This window comes from Microtus pennsylvanicus, chromosome 9, assembly GCF_037038515.1.
Source record: "Microtus pennsylvanicus isolate mMicPen1 chromosome 9, mMicPen1.hap1, whole genome shotgun sequence".
In the NCBI taxonomy this organism is placed as follows: Eukaryota; Metazoa; Chordata; class Mammalia; order Rodentia; family Cricetidae; genus Microtus; species Microtus pennsylvanicus.
The window spans coordinates 18907354-18926019 of NC_134587.1; the positions used below are offsets into that span (position 1 = coordinate 18907354).

General features: G+C 44.2%; 1 protein-coding gene across 1 annotated transcript in view; it reads left to right on the top strand.

Annotated features, from left to right (window-relative positions):
* Dpp4 (dipeptidyl peptidase 4) overlaps positions 1–18666 on the top strand; it is a 77221-nt gene that overhangs the window by 30754 nt on the left and 27801 nt on the right. The window contains exons 8-12 of the mRNA XM_075985050.1: positions 111–231; positions 3825–3985; positions 5436–5548; positions 14794–14929; positions 16795–16839. Coding sequence (XP_075841165.1) covers positions 111–231; positions 3825–3985; positions 5436–5548; positions 14794–14929; positions 16795–16839 — 576 coding nt within the window. The remainder of the gene's footprint in view (positions 1–110; positions 232–3824; positions 3986–5435; positions 5549–14793; positions 14930–16794; positions 16840–18666) is intronic.

Below are 18666 nucleotides of genomic sequence, written 5' to 3' on the forward strand. Positions count from 1 at the left end.
TAAATAGACTCTCTGTGGTTATCCTCTTATTTCCATAGTAGTCCAAGAATCCAAGATAAGACATACTGTAATGCGATTACTGATACCAATATGTTTTATCGTCTTTTTAGGCATATGTTTGGAAGAATGATATCTACGTTAAAATTGAGCCAAACTCACCTAGTCAGAGGATCACAACGTCAGGAAGCGAAGATGCAATATATAATGGGATAACTGACTGGGTTTATGAAGGTAGACACTAAATCTTTAATCAGAAAGTTTACAACTTCGACTACTTCAACACTGATATACTGAAAACTGGGGGCGTTTCAGTAACATTCTAAATAAGTTGTGCAGTTAAACATATCGTGGGATCTCTTTGGGACCTCACAGTGACACAGAACACCAAACTGTTCCTAGTGCTCGGCCCCCATTGCCTCACAATACCCCTCTTGTCTTGGTGTTCTACCACAAAGGGCCTTTCTGTGTTGCTCGTCTAGCTTTACCAGGGCCTAACAGCATCCAGATTAACATCCAATGTTTCTCCAAGGAGGCCTGCCTCGCCCAGCAGCTTCCAAGGAAAGTGAAATTTTCCACAATATTAAAAAGGAGATAACTATTGTCTGCAGTGAAATCTTCCACAATATTAAAAAAGAGATAAATATTGTCAGCAGTTGTCAAATAGAAGGAAAGAAGAAATTGCTTGTTTTTGAAAAGATTTGTGTTCATTCAGACTAACCTGGTACAAATCATGACTTCCTGTTTTTAAAGAAAGCAAAAATAATTTGATTTGGAAAGTTAAGTAAAAAAAAATCTTAAAAAGGAATATTCTGTTTTTCAGGATAAAGAGATTTAGGAACTATTAAGAAAGCATTTTCCATGTATTGGTTGCCAAGATAAAGGCCATTTTGAGGCCGTTCCAAATATTTCACAAGGGTGCTTCATATTTGCTGGAAAGCCTCATCTTTATTTCATCCTGTTATTTCTTCTTCAAAGTTAAAACATAGTTTAGCTCCGTGCTTTCCCCTTGATTCCTACGCAGCCAGAATCAAGTTAATTTAATGAATAACACAGGACAACAAACAGAAATAAGGTCAAGAGAAAGGCATGTTTGTATTGCTCAGGAGTAAGTGTCTGATTAAAAACCACAATGCAGTGATGATAAGTTCTTTAAGTGGTAGACAGCCTACCACTGAGGGTCTTCCAGGGCCTTCAACATGGAGCAGACACTGCCTCCTCCCCAGCCTGTGGTTCTTCTTACAAACAGCTGGGTGTCGCTGAGGTAAGAATCTAACCAACTCAGCCCATCTTCTCTCGGTAATTGTGACCGGAGGATTTCATCTGACGTGTTCACAGCTGAATCACTGGGTGCAGAACAATGGCCTCCCGGCCTCCAAAGGGCCCTTCCTTTCACTACATTGTTAATTAGAGAAAAATACTCTCTGCCTCACAAATAAGTACTCATTTAAAAGTGGCCCCAATTATACCTCTTTCAGTGTTTGAAAGTGATTTAAAAACTAGAGCCATACCCTAGTTACAGCGTTGTATAACCTTGCAGGTGTGTTGTGGATGAGAACCAGTAGACAAACGTTCTAAGGAACGAGATATGAACTCAGCATACGAAGATTTCTGATGGGGAAAGTTTTGAGTTGGAGTCGTAAGGCTCAAGTTCTAGTAAAACATTTCACTTAATTTACCTCAGTTTTCCTCTCTATAAAAGGGTTTATGAGCAGATTCTTTTAGGAATCTCTGTGAAGACCAAGTTGGATGTGTTTATAAAATCCAAGTCACTACATAAATGTAACTCGGTGATGCGGGTTTGAAACCCTCAAAGGGAGAGAAGGCTGCCACACCAAGGTCTAGGGTTTCTGAAATGAAAACTGCTGAAAACGAGACAGGTGTGAGCTGTTTAATAAATACAAAATGGCAGGCATGCTCCCAATCCTGACAGGTCAATTCGTGGGTCTATTAATAGCTATGCGATTTAAGGTGATTTCTTTGAAATTCTTTTCAGCCCTGTTTTGTTCTCTTATAACGATGAGTGCCTGGTATAATAAATGCCAACCATTATCCATTCCTGGCACTTGGCACTCATCAAATGTCGGCTACTCATAAAGACAATTGTTACATTTCATTACCGCTACTTTTCTCCGTTCTGCAGTTGCTATTGCGGTTACTGAAAATGTATTTCCCAGGGGACTGGAGCAAGAGCTCAGCGGTTTTTGTTTTTGTTTGTTTGTTTGACGTTTGCAAAGGACTAAAGTTCCATTCCCAGCACTTACACATGCTAGCTTGCAACCGGCTGTCACTCTAGTTCTTTCAGAGATCGGCGCCTCTTTTCCTTAGCCACCTTCACTCGTGTGTGTACGCACGCATGCATACGCGCACTTTGTGTGTGTGTGTGTGTGTATACACTGTATATATATATATATATATACCCACATACATACATATACCCACATACATACATATACCCTCATACACATAACTTAAAACAAAAATAAATATATTTTCCAGCTACATGCAAAGAGGTTTTAGTTATTCAAAAACTAATTGGCATACATAATTTCCTAATCCTAAAATTCTAGGATGTATGTTTTGATTTTTTTTTTAATTTTTTTTTAATTTACACGGTGACGTGATAAGTGGGTTGGGACTTTCCACTGTCTACCTGTATGTTTATCGGTTTGCTGTCATTGTATCAAAATGCACATTTTGTTATATTTTAAAGAAGTGAAAGTTCATTTTGACTCCTGGTTTTGGAGACTTGGTGCATGTTCACTTGGCCACGGGCCACTTTGCTTTACTTCTGTCTCAGTGCGGTACACCTTGGCAGAAGTGGGTAGCAGAAGGGTTTCTTCACTCCATGGAGACAAGGAAGCAATGAGAGAGGAAGGGCCTGAGATCCCAATATCCTTGTCATGGTCACAACCCCAACGATCATAGACCATCTCAAGAGGATCCAGCCATCCAAATCATCACCACCTTCCAGCCTGGAGATCCATACTAAGACACGGGACTCTGGAGGGAGTCCTGATGCACGCCAAAGAATCTGACTCTTCAGTTGCCTGTGGGTGACAAAGACTTGGGCATTTTAAGAGCCTGAGTCAAATGTCCCATGGATAGGTCTCATTGTAATCATCAGGAGGAATTGCCTTTATCAGAGATTGAGATGAGTCCAACAATATCCCTGAGAGCTGTGCCTTTCCTTCAATTGCCTCTATCTTTTATCCTCTTCTCTCTCTATTAGGGAGTGGGCTAAGGCAGGGAGCTTTCAGTTTCAAGGCTGGGCAAAAGAGATGTTTCTCTGTAGGGGTCTGTGGAGCACTCTCCATTCTAAACCCATCCTTTCCACACCTTATTTGTGCCAGAGTAGTAAACTCTGGGCACCATATTGGTTTGATAGCCTAGAGTTCTGCAGCACCCACCAGTACCTCATGGACTCAGTAGAAACTCAGCCCAGTGAGGGAGAGCATGCTGGCGTGTTGACTGAAAATTAGAAAGGAAAATCAGCCTCCTGTGCGAAATTTACTTTGGGTATGTTTTGAGGCATAAATTTAGAGGATTATAAGATAAAGAAAAAATATAGAGCGTTTATCCAATACTGCATACTAAAATATTCTAAAATGGTCCAATGGGTGACTTATTTTTACGATCTAGATGCATTCTTGGAGGTCTTATTTTTATTCATTTGTATTACTTTGATTTTGGAATCTCAGCAAACATGAAATGGTTCATTAGTTGAACTCTTCTGTAATTACTAAAGCTAATGAGAACAATATTTTGAATGCCAAAGCCAATTTATCAGCTTTCTTGTAACAGAACAATTTATGTCTTTTTTTCAGAGGAAGTCTTCGGTGCCTACTCCGCACTGTGGTGGTCTCCAGACAGCACTTTCTTAGCATATGCTCAGTTTAATGACACCGAAGTCCCACACATTGAATACTCCTTCTATTCTGATGAGTCATTGCAGTACCCTAGGACTGTGTGGATTCCCTATCCGAAGGTCTGTGCCCCCTTCCGGGTACTGGTTCTGTGATTTGATGGGAAGAGAATGGTTGCATTTAATCCCTTCCTGCTAATGAAAATATTGTCAGTCTCTCTTCAACAGCTTGCTGTGATTTCTCTTGCTGAAGTCAACAGCATCTGGCAATTTTAAAGTATTTTTATTATCCCAGGAAAGAGTGTGATTTAAGGTTTTGTAATTTCTCCAAAAACTTTAAGAAATGACAAGCAGAAAAAGATGGTGAAAATGCTTTTGAAAGAGGTAGGGGAGGGGTAGGAAATGCTTGAATGAAGGAAAAGAGAGGCTGTAATTGAATCAGAAGCTCGTCTCATTTGGAGAAGTTGGAATGAGCCCGAATTGAAGTTGAAAAGCCTGGTTATATATCAGGCTGCATTACTAACTAACAGGGTACAGTACGGGATGAGTCTCAGTGGCTCTGGTACAGGTTTGGCACTAATGTGAGTTTTTCACGTCCTGCATTTGGGACAGTCGTGTAACATCCTGGTTTACAAGGTTGTTCCCTGCTATCCACAATGTGTGTATTAAAATCAAGGAGCTTTGTTAAGCAGTATAAGCCAGGAGAGGGCTTTAGAAGGAAGCCACGAATTCTTCGGCACCATAATGAAAACGGCCACAGCGTCGTCTACAGGAAAAGCTAACAACGTATTTTTGCCATAAATGATTCGGAAAAAGGGAAATTTTATTTTTACCAACTCACTTAATTTGCCTTATGAAGATCTGCCATTTTAGGAAGGGAGAGGAAGTTAAAAGGAAAAAAGATCCTAAACTAAATATGGAGATGTGTTTTCAGAGAATGTTATTTTTTGATGAGAGAAACTGGGGGAAAAAAGCTGCATAAAACATTCTCTTAAAAAAATCATATTATTTCTAACTAATCTGTCAATAGAAGATCTATGCGTACATTTTTAAAGGGCTTACAGGCTTCTGTCATAATATTGACTGCTGAACACAACACATTAACCTGGACTTGGAGCGAAGTTGACGCCTGCTTAATTAGTCCAGTTGGCTCTGGGCTCAGGCTGGTTTTCCTGGGGAGCTGAGCCTGTGATGGTGTACAAGTGATAGTCACAGTAAAGCCACCAAACTCTTTTGTCCTATGGAACCAGGGTAATTTGGCAAATGATACCTCTGTCTTCCCTGGCACAAAGCACACAGATCATAAACAAACAAATACGCATGATTTAATTATGAGTGTTTAGACCTTCATGTTTTATAAACACACACATGCTTGTGCACATGAATATATATTTTCACCTGAACAAATAAGGGTTTTCCTTATATTTATTTTATTCCTATTAAATTGTTTGGCAGTGTCCAATTGTTATAAATCTATAGCCATAAATCAGACATTTAACACAGTTTAAATTTATGTAATGATGAGGTTTTAAAAAAAATCATTATCAACTCTGTGATTTTTTTTTTCTCCCAGGCAGGAGCTGTGAATCCAACTGTAAAGTTCTTTATTGCAAATATAGGCTCTCTCAGCTCAACCTCTAGTGTAGTCTCCATCCAAGTTCCTGCTCCTGCATCCGTGGAGAAAGGGTAAGACACTTCACCTGAATCCTTGGGTGTAGCCCATTTCCTACCTGCTGGGTAGAGTGTTTCAGGTACAAACAGCAACATCAACCATAGCATCATCTTGAATCACTGATTCCTTCTTTTATCCAGCAACTTCCCGTTGAGACTCTTCCTGTCCTCAGGCTAGGCCGAGTTCTAATGATGGGCACGCACAATGAATAGGGCAGGTGTCACTGGGGGAGACAGACAATACCAGATGGACAAAGAGATATCAGTCTGAAATGCCAGATGGTAATAAACGTTGTGAAGAAAGCCAAGGTGGGCAAAGATGATGGGGCCTGATTGGGGAGGGGTTCAGAGGAGAAGATGCAAGGCTAAGTAGACTCCCTTCATGGGATACCCTGTGCGACTACCAGTGGCAGAGGAAATCCATAGTCCTGTATAAGGTATGCGCTGGAACATTAGAGATAGTACAGGGAGGAATGGAATCTAGCGAGGGAAATCAGAGGGTGGTGCATGATGAGGACCACACGGGGTTTCTGGCATGGCCACATGCTCTTTACAGACAGGCTGGTGGTGCCCACTTGCGACCTGCCAGCCTGAAAGCAACACACATCTATGAAGAGACTCATGGATGCCTCCCATGGGTAGTTTAAAAACTTTTCAAAAAAGAACTAAACGCAGATGAGCTGTCCATTCTGCCCTGCAGTGTAAGACCCAGAGAAATTCGGAGAAACTGTGGGTCACATTTGGGAATCCCTATAGTTGATTGTCCCTCATGACGTCACTTGCGTAAATATTGTTTGAGATCCTGCCAGCACGCACGGCAAGACCTGAATAACTTTTCCTCTAAAAACCACAGCAAGTATGATTTGTCATGTAGCTCTTTATTTAAGGCTATTATTTATGCAGGTTTGGTGTAAATAGCAACTATCACGTGATGAGCTTACACTGTGCACCAGATGTGGGTGTTAACACACGGTCTATGTCATTCCTTAAGTTGTCTTAAGTAACTCTCTTCCCAACAGCTATTATGACACATCTCTTGTACTGATAAGAGACTGAGGTCCAGAGGTTAAAAAAAAGACCTTCGCCTTGGGAGGACCTGTTTAATCTGTCTCTCTGAATGATGAGGAACTGTCTTCTCTGTGACTACAGCTGGTGCCCTCAGGGTCCCAGAGATGTTGTCAGGGCAATGAGAAGCACCTTGTTCTCCTGAGTTGACACTATCAAGCTGGGTGCAGGTTGTACTCTGTGCTCAGTAATTCACTAGTTTGTTTAGAAATACCTGTATTAATATGTTTATCCAGGCAAGATATCTTATCTGTAAAAAATTTTAAGGCCAGTCATTTTTCCATGAGTTTCTTCCAAGGTCTAAAACTATACCCAAAGGCTCTGAAATCTGTTTTTTGGTTCAACTCACCAACCTCTCAAGTGAACACTGATGAAAAAGCATGACTTACAATCCCAGGTATGCAGAAGGGGTTCCTAGACCCTTCCAGCATTTCAGGTCAGGGAGGATATAGCAAGCTTTCATATGAATGACCAGGGGGGAGAAGTGACAGAGGTATGAGCAACAGGTTGGAGCACTCCAAGTTGATGAGATGGGTTTCCTGCAGATGATGAGGTTTTCCAAGTTGATGAAATCTTCCTGCAGAGTGCGCACTAAAGGTGTGGATTGCAGCAAGGCAGAGGAGAGGAAGGTACTGAGCTGGGACCTACCAGGCATGGGAGTGTTTGAGGCTGCCCAGGAATAGCTGAGACACGCCTGGTACAAGCGGTAACTAAGACCTCTCTGCAGAGAGCTGCAGCTCAGAAAACAGTCTCATCTACAACCAACCAAAGAGCTCAAAAGTGGTTGACAGACTTCTTTTTTTAAAGGACCAGAAAGCCTGTATTTAGATGAGACACGGTAGTGTAGTACACTTCTAGGGAATCAATGGAAGATGGCTGCTTGTGTTGGACAAGTCTCTGTCTTGACCCCACTCCTTCCCCTAGGTTCCTGAAAAAGTAGAAAGATCCTGGGGAGGTCCCCAGAACTGTGAAGACTCCACTGACTCTGTACTCTGGGGACTACAGAGAGAATAGTTTGCTTAAATCACACAGCAAGTTAGGATGGGAAATGGGAATTGGGAGGAGAGAGACCTTTGCTTACTGAATGAAAATGAGGATATGGACATGACCGCTCCGAGGGATGGTTGAGGAGAAGAATTTTTTGTAGGTAAGAGGGAGAGAAAACAGTCAGAGGCATCAGGAGGGATTCAGAGGAGGGAGAGAAAGAAGTAGGCTGAAGATGGCCAGCAAACTAAGGGGCAAAAGAGGAAGAGAAGAAAGAGAGAAGAGGGGAGAGGACAAGAGAATCTAGAGAGGAGGCGTAGACCAAGAGGCCAAGAACAGAAGATCAAAGGACCACATGGCCAAAAAGACAGGTTTATATAGGGAGAGATGCTGGGGAAAGGGAAGCTTTTGGGCTGGGGAGGTTCAGGGTAGGGGGCAGGGTGAGAAGTACAAGGAGCTACAGGTACTGAGAAAGACTTCCCAGGATTCTTTGGGACCTGACACTAGAACAAAATGAGTGACTAATTCGATTTAAATATGCTGAGCTACTGATCTGCCCTTGAATTCTCATTTCTTCCTCCCTATGCCCTATGACATTGCATCCAAGGTCATTTTACAGATGATGAAAAGGAGGGTTCCCTGCTAAGAAAACACCTTCCAAAGCACAAGGAGGAAGTGCTGAGCTCTGAGGTCTTAGCCTCGTCTAAGGACTTTGAGTTTGCTCTTGATGAATTCATCACCTTAGTTCTTTGCTCTTCCACATTTCCTTAAACCAAAGACTTGGTGAGGGCTGCCTCATTGGCTGGGGCTATTCTTGTAGAACATACATACTACCAAAGAGTTGTCTTAGGAAATGTCACGGGGAAGTGTTGTGTGGAGAATCTCAAATACAGCTGTGATCTCTGTTGGCACTGATGAGATCATAGCTTTTTAAAAATGAGACTCTAGGTTCACCTGGGGAAAATATTCTCTCACTTGGTGAGATACCACTTTCTGGTCTCAGTAAAAGCCCCGTCAGGACCACGGCAATCCTGACAAGTTATACTTAGTGAGCATTCATTCCCTTGGGCCATGGTTTCCTCTGTGACTTACTAGATCCTGAGTACACTACCAAGCAAGATCGGCATCACCCTCCCCTCCTCTGCCCAGATCTCCTCACCTGTTTTCTGTTAGCACACACCTCCACTGAAGAGCTTCCAGCAAGTGGAGTTCTATTAGTGGATGAGCCTGGTTTGTGCTCTTGTCAGGAATTAGAGCATGAGATGCAGTGAGCCTTTCTACCACCTTCATAGATTGAGGCTTAAAGCTAATTAGGTCATTTGAACTGTTGGTGTGCATTGGCGACTCATAATGAGAATTTGAGAGCTCAACATATTTGCAAGAAAATAAGACATCGTAGGGAGAAGGTGAAACTACTAACTTTTCTTTAGAGTTGTGTTTCCAGGGTCAAATGAAGCAAGACAAGGTGTGTAGGATAAGGGCCAGTTTTGCAATAGCAACTGGTGCTGAAAAGGGTGACTGGAACACATTGTCTAGTTCTGTTTGTAGAACAGCTGAACGGATGAGAAGCTGGATGGCTGAATGGGTGGATTGGTAGAAGAACGAATGGATGGTTGAATGGATGGATAAAAAAGAAGGGCTTTCCAGGTAATAGTGTATGTGTGTGTGTGCCACAAGAACTAATTCACACAGCTATCTCCAAGGACAACTTTCAAAATCATCCCACACACCAGCTCACTCTTTTCTCCTCCCTCCGACTAGCCACCTGCAAATTCTGGAGGCTAAAACTACAGGGCCTGGAAAGGGCGTGTCAAGTCAGGTGACCCCTCCCAACACCTGCTGGATGGCCTCAGGGGCCCATCACACCCAGCTTCTGACTTACCCTGCCCTTGTTCTCTCAAGGGACATGGTAGATAAAGACTCACTCTATCTCTCTGAACACTGGATGACCCTTGGTCTGCACACACACGAGTCTCTTCCAAGCCTGAGGCTGCCAGGCAAGGCATAAACTGGGCTGGTATTCGGTCCCCACCCGGCCCCCGATGAGAAACTAGTGACACCTGTGGAAGCAGACAAACGAGAGCTTGTGTTCTACACAATGCTGTTCCCCTCAAGGCGGCTGCATCTCACCCCACCCTTCCCTCTCCTCAGCAATCTGTCAGTGGACCCGGCAGGGTTGGCATCCCTATCAGAGCAAAGGGTGGCATGGAGCCCATGGCCGGCACTGGCAGTACGCCTGTTTCCTCTGGTGATTCACTGACTTAATCACTCGGCAGTCTGCAGTTGCTCGGGGTAGCGGTTCCCTCTCCATTTTCCCTTCCAGTTAGCAAAGCGGGGCTTATTTTAAATATCATTAATGTACAAATGCAACATCTACACAACTAGAGGCAGAGGTGCCACCTAAATGCCTTTCATGAAATGCTCCCCCCCCCTTTGCAGGATAAGAAATCACATTGCGAGAGTCGCCACGATAGGATGTTCAAAAGTTAGTGCTGTGTGCGCAGTCAGCTGACTTTCTTCATAAAATGTAGCTTGTTCACAACTCTCAAGGAATAAATAGATCTTATTGAGAAAGGAGTTGTACACTCAAGGAATCTCAAAGAGTGGAACAGACTAGTAGAACTTCCCCATGGGACGGGCAGACTCGTTGCAGGAAGGGCAAGAATGAACAGGGAAATCTGAAGCCATCTACTTGATTTGAATCCTGGCTCCAAAACTCCTTGATTGGGCGATCCTGGGCAAGTTATTTAACCTCTCTGCACTTGTGTTTCCTCGTCAGCTAGGCAAGGAACCACAATGGGACCCGCCTCACAGGGTGGTCCGAAGTCTCTGGGAGGCACTCAGGTGGCTCCTGGCTCAGAATCAAGTTCACATGGGTAAACACTCTTAGTGCAGAGATTACTTCACTGCTTCAACATTCAAGCCAACCAAATTCCCTTTCCACATCATTGCCAAAGCCTTGAATGTGTTGTGTTGTTGGGTTACTCTGCCTAACCTAGGAAAGAGAGTTAGGCTCACAAGAAGGCTTGTAGGTGTGGGCTTCCCCCAGCATTTCCCAGTCACCACAAGAGGGGAAATTTGTTCTGGGTTTGCCCTCCTCCTCAGTCAGAATGTTATCCTACAAAAGATAGTTGGCAATCCCGCTTTTGGATTTTTTTTTTGATTTACAATGGGGACTTAAACCTTTGAGACAAGAGTTCAGTGACGTCATCTATACACTTACATCTCTTTTTATGACTCTTCAGAAGTGTCTTCCCATGGCGTGATCTTGGCTCAGGGCTGTAACTAGAGGGAAGTATGGTTATAAAATGTGTTTCAAGCAGACTCTCTACTGTCATGGTAAAAGGCCGCCACTGAGCCCTCTCAGAGTGTAGAGTACATTCTGGGCCAGTGACCGTGACTAAGGTATCAGGTCCAAGTCCAATAACCTTTATCTAGAAATGGACAGGGAAGATGGCCAATGCACATGAGTTTCCTGGCTACTCTCCCACATTCCACTACTCAGTGTTTTCAAATGGCAAAAAGTTGCGTTATAGTGTGGCCTTTCAAGTCTGAGGTAGAACGTGTGGTTTTCATAGCTAAAGTTAACTACCACGGGCGTTGAGGGATCATGAAAGCATTCCCTTGCCCTCAGCTGCCTCTCTGCCACCAGAACACTTTTAAAAAGAGGAAGAATATCTCTGGGTGCCAGCGTGTACCTATGAGTAAAGCGGCTTGTTCTCCCTAACTAATGGGTTCCCACAATCTCCTCAGATCCTAATTAGGGTTTTGTCTTTGTTTTCTTCTGATTTTGTTTTTTTGAGACATGGTCTTCCCTTGTGACTTTTTTTGAGACATGGTCTTCCCTTGTGGCTTAGGCTGCCTTTGAACTCTCTCAACCACCTGCCTACTTCATCCTCCGAAGAGTTAGTTGTTGTTGTTGTATTTGTTTGTCTGTTTAATCTAAATGGGCAGGGATAACTGGGGTAGAACCAGTTAGAACTGACAGAAGAGGATCCCTGATTCAGCTCCATCTTGGCTGACATTCACATTCATGCCATCCCCAGCTCTGAATGGTTTTACACTTTTGTCAAAAGAACTCATGACATTGAAGCTGACGCTTTCTACTAAAGCACAGCCACTCTGGTCTCGTGTATTGTCTCGTGCTGCTCCCATACCGTGGCTGTGACAGACGACATGTAGACCACAAAGACTAAAGCATATTTACTATCTGGGCTCCAACTAAATGTTTCTTAGTCTTTTATCTAACACATTAATTTTGGAAAAACTTTACTTTCCATGTCTCCTTTTTGATTTTTCCCTGTTATTTCACAAGGATAGATCACGTGTCCTGAGTAAGAGTTAACCCTCCTTCTGCTCGTATGACAACTCCTCACCGGGGGGGGGGGGGGTGTTGAGCGCAGAAGAGCTGGGGTAGATTAGGTGCCCTGGCCCCTTCTCAGTAGATGAAGCGCTCTCAGACCCTGCAATCTGACAAGCTCCTGGAGGCTCGTGGTACTAATGGCTGCAAGCAGCTTTCTGAGAAAATCCTACTGACGTGGGAAGGGGGTGCTTCAGCTAAGAACTAGAGAAGGAAGGGGCATGACAGCCATTTCAGAATAAAAGTCAAAGTGGAAGAAAGAGAGACCAACTGGGGAAACTGTTTGATGTGTTCAGGAGAACACAGTCACCAAGACAGGCGAGTGTGAAGGATACTGGCATGTTCAGGAGAACAGGACCAGCAAGACAAGGAGATCTGAACGGGAAGGCACCATTATGTGAACGAAGGTGATGCTTGCTTGGTTGCTGCCGTAGGTCCTTAGCATCTGAAACCTACAGTGAAATAACATGAGACCCAGAGGGTCTCCAGAGCATCCATGCTGTCAAAGGGGAAATGTGAAGCTTTGAGAGGCTTAAAGTGCTTATTCTTGGGTGCTCAGTTAACATCTGCTGCCGGCTTCAGAGCCTAGGAGAGGAAGGGAGACAAAAGCAGATGAATGTTCTGGAAGGAAGGATGACTGTGGGTCCTAAGAAATCAGAACATGAAGTTTGCCTTTCCTGAGAGCTGCGTTCCAGGAGAACTCAGCAAGCTGTTTTATGAACAAGACTCATGGGGCCCCTGCTTCAAGGAGCTGGCAGCCAAGCCAGAAACACAGGATAACCAAAGGGAGGCATGGACTACCTCTGGGGGAGGCCAAATAGGGGAGTGACGGAGCAGAGGAGAGCAAAGCTATGGGATCAGAAAATAAAAAAGTCAGGTGAAATACTCACTGTGAACTCCTGACAGAAGGGTGCAAGGCTTTGATCAGACACTGCAGAGAAGAGATAAGAGGAGTTGCTGAAATCACACCGAGGATGAGCAAAAATATCCAAGGAAAGAAACCGCCCAGAGCCAAAACTGTTAGGGAGGCTAGCAGAAGAGCGAACTGTAAATTCCTCCCATGCGACTCTAAACCATGGCACAGTCCCAATAAGTACTTGAAGGTATGGACTGGGGAGGATGGCCTGCTAGACCTGGTTCTATAACTTTGGGTAAAAATACTATAGTACTTCATTCATAAGGGCCATGTTTTGACTCTTGAGAAATGTGTTTTGGGTTATAGTTCTTGGATTTGAAAAGTATGTAGAGGGATGAGTTCAGTTCCCCCCTCCCCCAGTCTGAAAGTGAAGTTGATAAAAGGATTATCTGTGGTTTCATCCTAGTAGCAAGGACATGTGAACCACAAAGACTGAAAATGTTTACTGTCTGGGCCCCAACTAAAGTTACTTAATCTTTGGTCTAAAATATTAATTTTTAAGAACTTCATTTTCAGTGTCTTGTTTTTGATTCTTTTCTGTTCTTTGCAAGGAACACCTGTCCTGGGTAAGAGTTAACTCTCTTTCTGCTCATTTGACAACGCCTCACCAGGTGATCCCAGAAGAGCTGGGTTAGATTAGGGACCCTGGCTTCTCAGTAGGTGAGAAGAGCTCTCAGTCCCTGCTTTCTGACAAGCTCCTGGAGGCTCGTGGTACTGATTTAGCAACAACGACTTCCGAGCAAACACCATTGACAGGGGTTAAGTTAAACTACCAGAAGATTCTAGAGTCTCTGCCAGTGTCCCTGACCTCATGGTATTACTCTCAAGCAGCAGAGGGGGGATGGAGAAATTTCACCTTTCACCCCTCTTCTACCAGCAGCTAAGTTCTTAACAGTCCTAAACATATGGTTTCGGTCACGTGTGTGTGTGTTCTTGGGTTGTGACTGCTGTTTTCTTTGTTGGATATATTTTATTGAGTAAAATGTTTATTTGCAATGAGGTCTGGGGACAAAAATACCCTCACATTTCTTTTTTCTTTTTTCCTGAGACAGGGTTTCTCTGTGTAGCCTTGGCTGTCCTGGAACTAGCTTTATAGACCAGGCTGGCCTCAAACTCACAGAGATCTGCTTGCCTCTGCCTCCTAAATGCTGGGATTCGGGGTTTGCACAAGCTTGTATTTCTTTTATGTGTGTGTGTGTGTGTGTGTGTGTGTGTGGTGTACATGCTGGTGCACTACAAGTTGTATGTGGTGGACACACACTTGTAGAAACTTGAAGTTGATATGGGGCATCTTTCTGGATTGTTCTCTTGTAAACAAATTTTTTTCTGTTCTGCCCTGTCTCATAGCTGCTTCCAAATAATCACTCGGAGGCTTATATTAATTATTAATGTTTGGCCAATATCTCAGGCTTATTACTAGCTAACTCTTGCATTTAAATTAACCCATATATCTATGTTTTACCACCTGGCTCAAGGCTTCTTACCTCATTTTCCATATGTCCTGTTTATTTGGTGACTGGCTTATATAGCTCTCAACTCTACCCTTCTCTCCCTTATTCTGTCTGGGTTTTCCACCTAACCTTATCCTGCCTGGCTATTGGTCAGTCAACTTCTTTATTAAACCAGTCATAGCATAACTTACACAGTGTACTGGAATATTCCACAACATTCTCTACTCTTATTTATTGAGCAGAATTTCTGACTGAACACAGAACTGGCCAATTCTGGCTACTTTAGCTAGAAGCTTGCCTGAGGAATCCCCCCTATCCCTGCCTTCCTAGTACTGGAGTTATGAGTCAGAGATGCCTGGATTTTACTTGGATTGTGGGGTCCAAAACTCAATCTTCATGCTTGCAAGGCAAGTCCTTTATCCGCTGGGCCATCTCCCCAGCTGCACAGTGTCTAAGATGTCCCCCTCGCCTTCTCTCTCTCCAGGGATCACTATTTGTGTGACGTAGCATGGGTTACAGGAGAGCGAATTTCTCTGCAGTGGCTCAGGAGGATTCAGAACTTCTCTGTGATGGCCATCTGTGACTATGATAAGACCAATCAAACATGGAACTGTCCCGTGGTAAGATCTCACTGGAGGCTCTGCTTTTCCAACAGCATGGGACATGTGATTGGAGGGCTCCTGGTCTTGGAGATAGTGAGGGTTGGGGTTTAGTAAATGGTTGAGTTTCTCTTCTCTCTGAATCCATATTGAGCCCAGAGGCAGCAAGTCAGTCTTGCCTGTCAGGCACGTGCTATTGGGTGGTGCTTACTTTTCTGTTCTGCACACTAGTCACCGTGTGCTGGTTGTGAAGATGATCACCTGGGAAGGGGAGAAGGAGTGACTAGACACCCAGAGGACAGGATTTGATGTCTGTGTTCAACATCAGGAAGAGGACCAGAGCCTCCTGATGACAGCTGTTTTAACAGATAAAATATAGAGGATGGGAAATGACTGGCAGGGTGTGTGGGAAACAAAATGAATACCAGGAGGGTACAGATCCTGTGCTGGACCATAACCGTCTCTAAGCAGAAAGCTGATTTGGAACTCAAACAAATAAGCATTGGCCTGAGAGGGTGGCGATGCTGCGGGAAGCTGAGTGTTGATCCAGCTGATATGTAGATGGTCCCAGTTGTTGCTAAACTATGGGATTCTTTTTAAAAAAAAATTAACTAGACAGCCTGTACTTCCCAAAAATGTTTTTGTTCTGATAGGGAGTGAGGTTGTGAAGATATGCTGTGAGGCTTTCTATGCATTGAACACTTATAATATGGCAGGTTCAGTGGAACCTGGGGCTCAGTGAGGATAAAAGGTGCTAAAGTCATAGGACACATCTGAACTCAAGCTGCAAAGCCCAAGCTCTTCGCTTTCTGCTGGCTCATCCCAGTATCAGGATATTGTGTCATAAGAGGCCCAGATAGCAGATACCCTGTTGGAGTCGGGTGGAACAAGACAAGGAAACGGCTTGGGGAAGGATGTGTAATCATCTAGGATAAGATGTCCTATGTGGACAGATAAGGGAGAAAGGTCCCTCTAAGCTGAGCATTGTGCAAGGACATTCATGGTGGGCAGCTCAGAGCATGGAGGGACTGAATGCACTCAACCCCTGAGCTGGAGGTGAGGCTAGAGACTTAGGTTTGGGCTCAGGAGCCATGCCAAGGTGTTTGGATTTACCTTGTAAGGGTGGGAAGCTGCTTTTGGGTTCTGATGAAGAGTATATTGGGAATAGAGCCGTCTGTTGATACGATGAGCTAGGGGCTAAGCAGGGAGGATAATGGATCAGAAGGAATAAAAGTTAACATCCAGTTAGGAGACTGTGATGGTAGATCAGGGGAAACATCCTACAGACAGGACTGATGGATGTAACCATAGAGGAGAGAAGAGCTGAAGAAAGGGGCTGGGGGGGCAGTTCATGAGAAGAGAGCAAAAGGCATAGGGATAGAGACTGAGTAGCTGGAAAGAAAGGGTCTACGAATATGCTGGAGGACTAGAGGAAAACAAAGGTCCTCATCCAGCTCTGTGAGCTTCAGGACAGCTTCAGGTCAGAGCTCCAGGCAACGGAGGTAAATGATCAAATGCAATTACATGGGGGAAAAAATACTAACATAAATAGAATTATAGAATGAGAGATTGTTGCCAATTATTTTATCATAAGTGTAATTTCGTTTCTAGTACGTTTTGTGGGGCTAGGGATGCAGCTCAGTTGGCAGGATGCTGAATTAGCATGCCCAGAGGCCTTGGTTCGATTCCCAGCAGTAAGTATAGCGAGCGTAGGGGCGGTCTCCTGCAATCCTCGCACTTGGGAAGCTGAGACAGGATCAGAAGCTCAAGGCTTTGGCTATATTGTCCGTTTGGAGGACGACCTGGGACGCATGAGACCACGTTTTAGTAAAGGAATGGATTTCCCCGTTCCCTCTGAAGCACTGAGCTGTCCCTTTTCTCCCCAGGCACAGCAGCATGATGAGATGAGTTCGACGGGCTGGGTCGGAAGAGTAAGTGTTCTGCGTTACGGATTTTATAATATTTCCAGACTGCTGCTCAGAGTTGGTTAACGTGCACCTGTCCCGTAGTAAGGCACTAGGTTGTCACTGATAGAAATGCAAGTTGCGCCACTTCTCAGAGGGTTAGCTGTGCTTCCTACGGTGACTGGACTGCACAGCCAAACAGGTACAGGGACAAGCGGCACATTGAGGTCAAGAGCAGAAATGACAAAACAAAGCCTGCTCTCCGGGTCGACTGGCGCTTCCGGGCATCCGAAAGGCCACCAGGATGCCGGATGTCGTCTTTGACCCGTTGCTTGAGTTCTGCACTTTCAAGGCAGAAAACGTTTCTTAACTTAGCCTGGACTGCAGCCACGAGGAACAGAAACCGACCCTATACTGTGCACGGCACACCTCTCTGGGGAACGACATCACATCCGTGTGCGTGCGCATGTTGGTAGGCACTCTGAGGAAGAGCTTTATCTGGGAAAGCAGGGTGACCCTTGGAGACTCACAGCTTGGCTCCGTTTCCATCACAGCACACGTCTCCCAAGTCTGAGACCAGGGAAGAAAGTACGGGAGGTGGGGGCGCAGGGAGGGATTCTAGCCACTATGACACCTTGCATGACAGGTGAAAACTGACCAGCTTCCTACTTCTATGAAGAGTTCTATTCATCCTTCTTTAAAAGGGAAACAAAGTGACGCAAGCGTTGTAAACATTTCCCCGTCTTCTGGGGGAGAGAGGTGAGGCTTCAGTCCAGGAAGACGACCCCTTTCTGCTGGGCTGCAAGCTGCCATGCACTCACAGGTCCCTTTTTCTCCCTGCGCTGATTGGGCAGAGGGGAGGGGTTTGCCAACATGAAAAGTGGTTTCCTCCATGGCAAGAGACATGCTACACTTCCTCACGACTCTTTGGAAAAAAATATGTTTTTTCCTCTCTGTATTTAACCAGACAGATGCCACTTTTCACACATTTCTTCTAGGCTCAACTCCATCCAGGGGAAACAGGGAAATGTATTAAAAAGATAAGGCTGTGAACATAGGTCTAGAGAGGGGAATGTGTTTGAGAGCTCTGTAATGAGAACACCAAGTGTACTGCACGCCTCAGCTTGCTCCCTAAATGAATTCACTTTGAATCACTAAATAGAAGAGGCGAGCCTTTTCCTTCCTTTCCCCAAGTGGGAGCTCATGGGAGAGGAAACGCCGAGGGCGAAGAGAACCAACGATTTAAAAGACCATCCCCTACCTGCTCCAAATGTAACGACGAAATAGAAATTAAAACGCAGCGTGGTCCTTCTAGGCTGAAAGAGACGCTCTTCTATTTAAACATTATTTTCGGAGAGCTATCTTTTATTGAACCTTTTTTTTAAAATAAAAATTTTGTTCTACATTTCCATGTAACCATTTTTTCCTTTGTAAATTATTGATCATCTTTAGAAAAATGAAAAGGCTTAGGATAAAAATAAGCATATGAATGCTTCCATGGGAACTCTATAGCAGATATTCCTGGTGGTATCCAGTCTAGAAGCAGTTAAAGACTACGCCTCACTCTAAAGAAAAAAAAAAGACACAAACCTGTGTAAAAGCAGGGATGAAAATTTCCCCATACTACAAACCACTTCCAACCTGAAACAGTTAGACAGTAAGCCGTTTTCTAGAAAGTGCACTTGTGACATCAAAGAAGTTCCCTCTTTAAACAGAAGTGAATGTTAGGTTGCAGGCCCATAGGGGTGGAAGTCTCCAATATCATTCTCGGGAGAAATGTCCCCAAACAACGAAAACACATCTATGTGACCAATAGGCACTGCGGGCATTTCTCTCTTCATTCTCACGTGTATT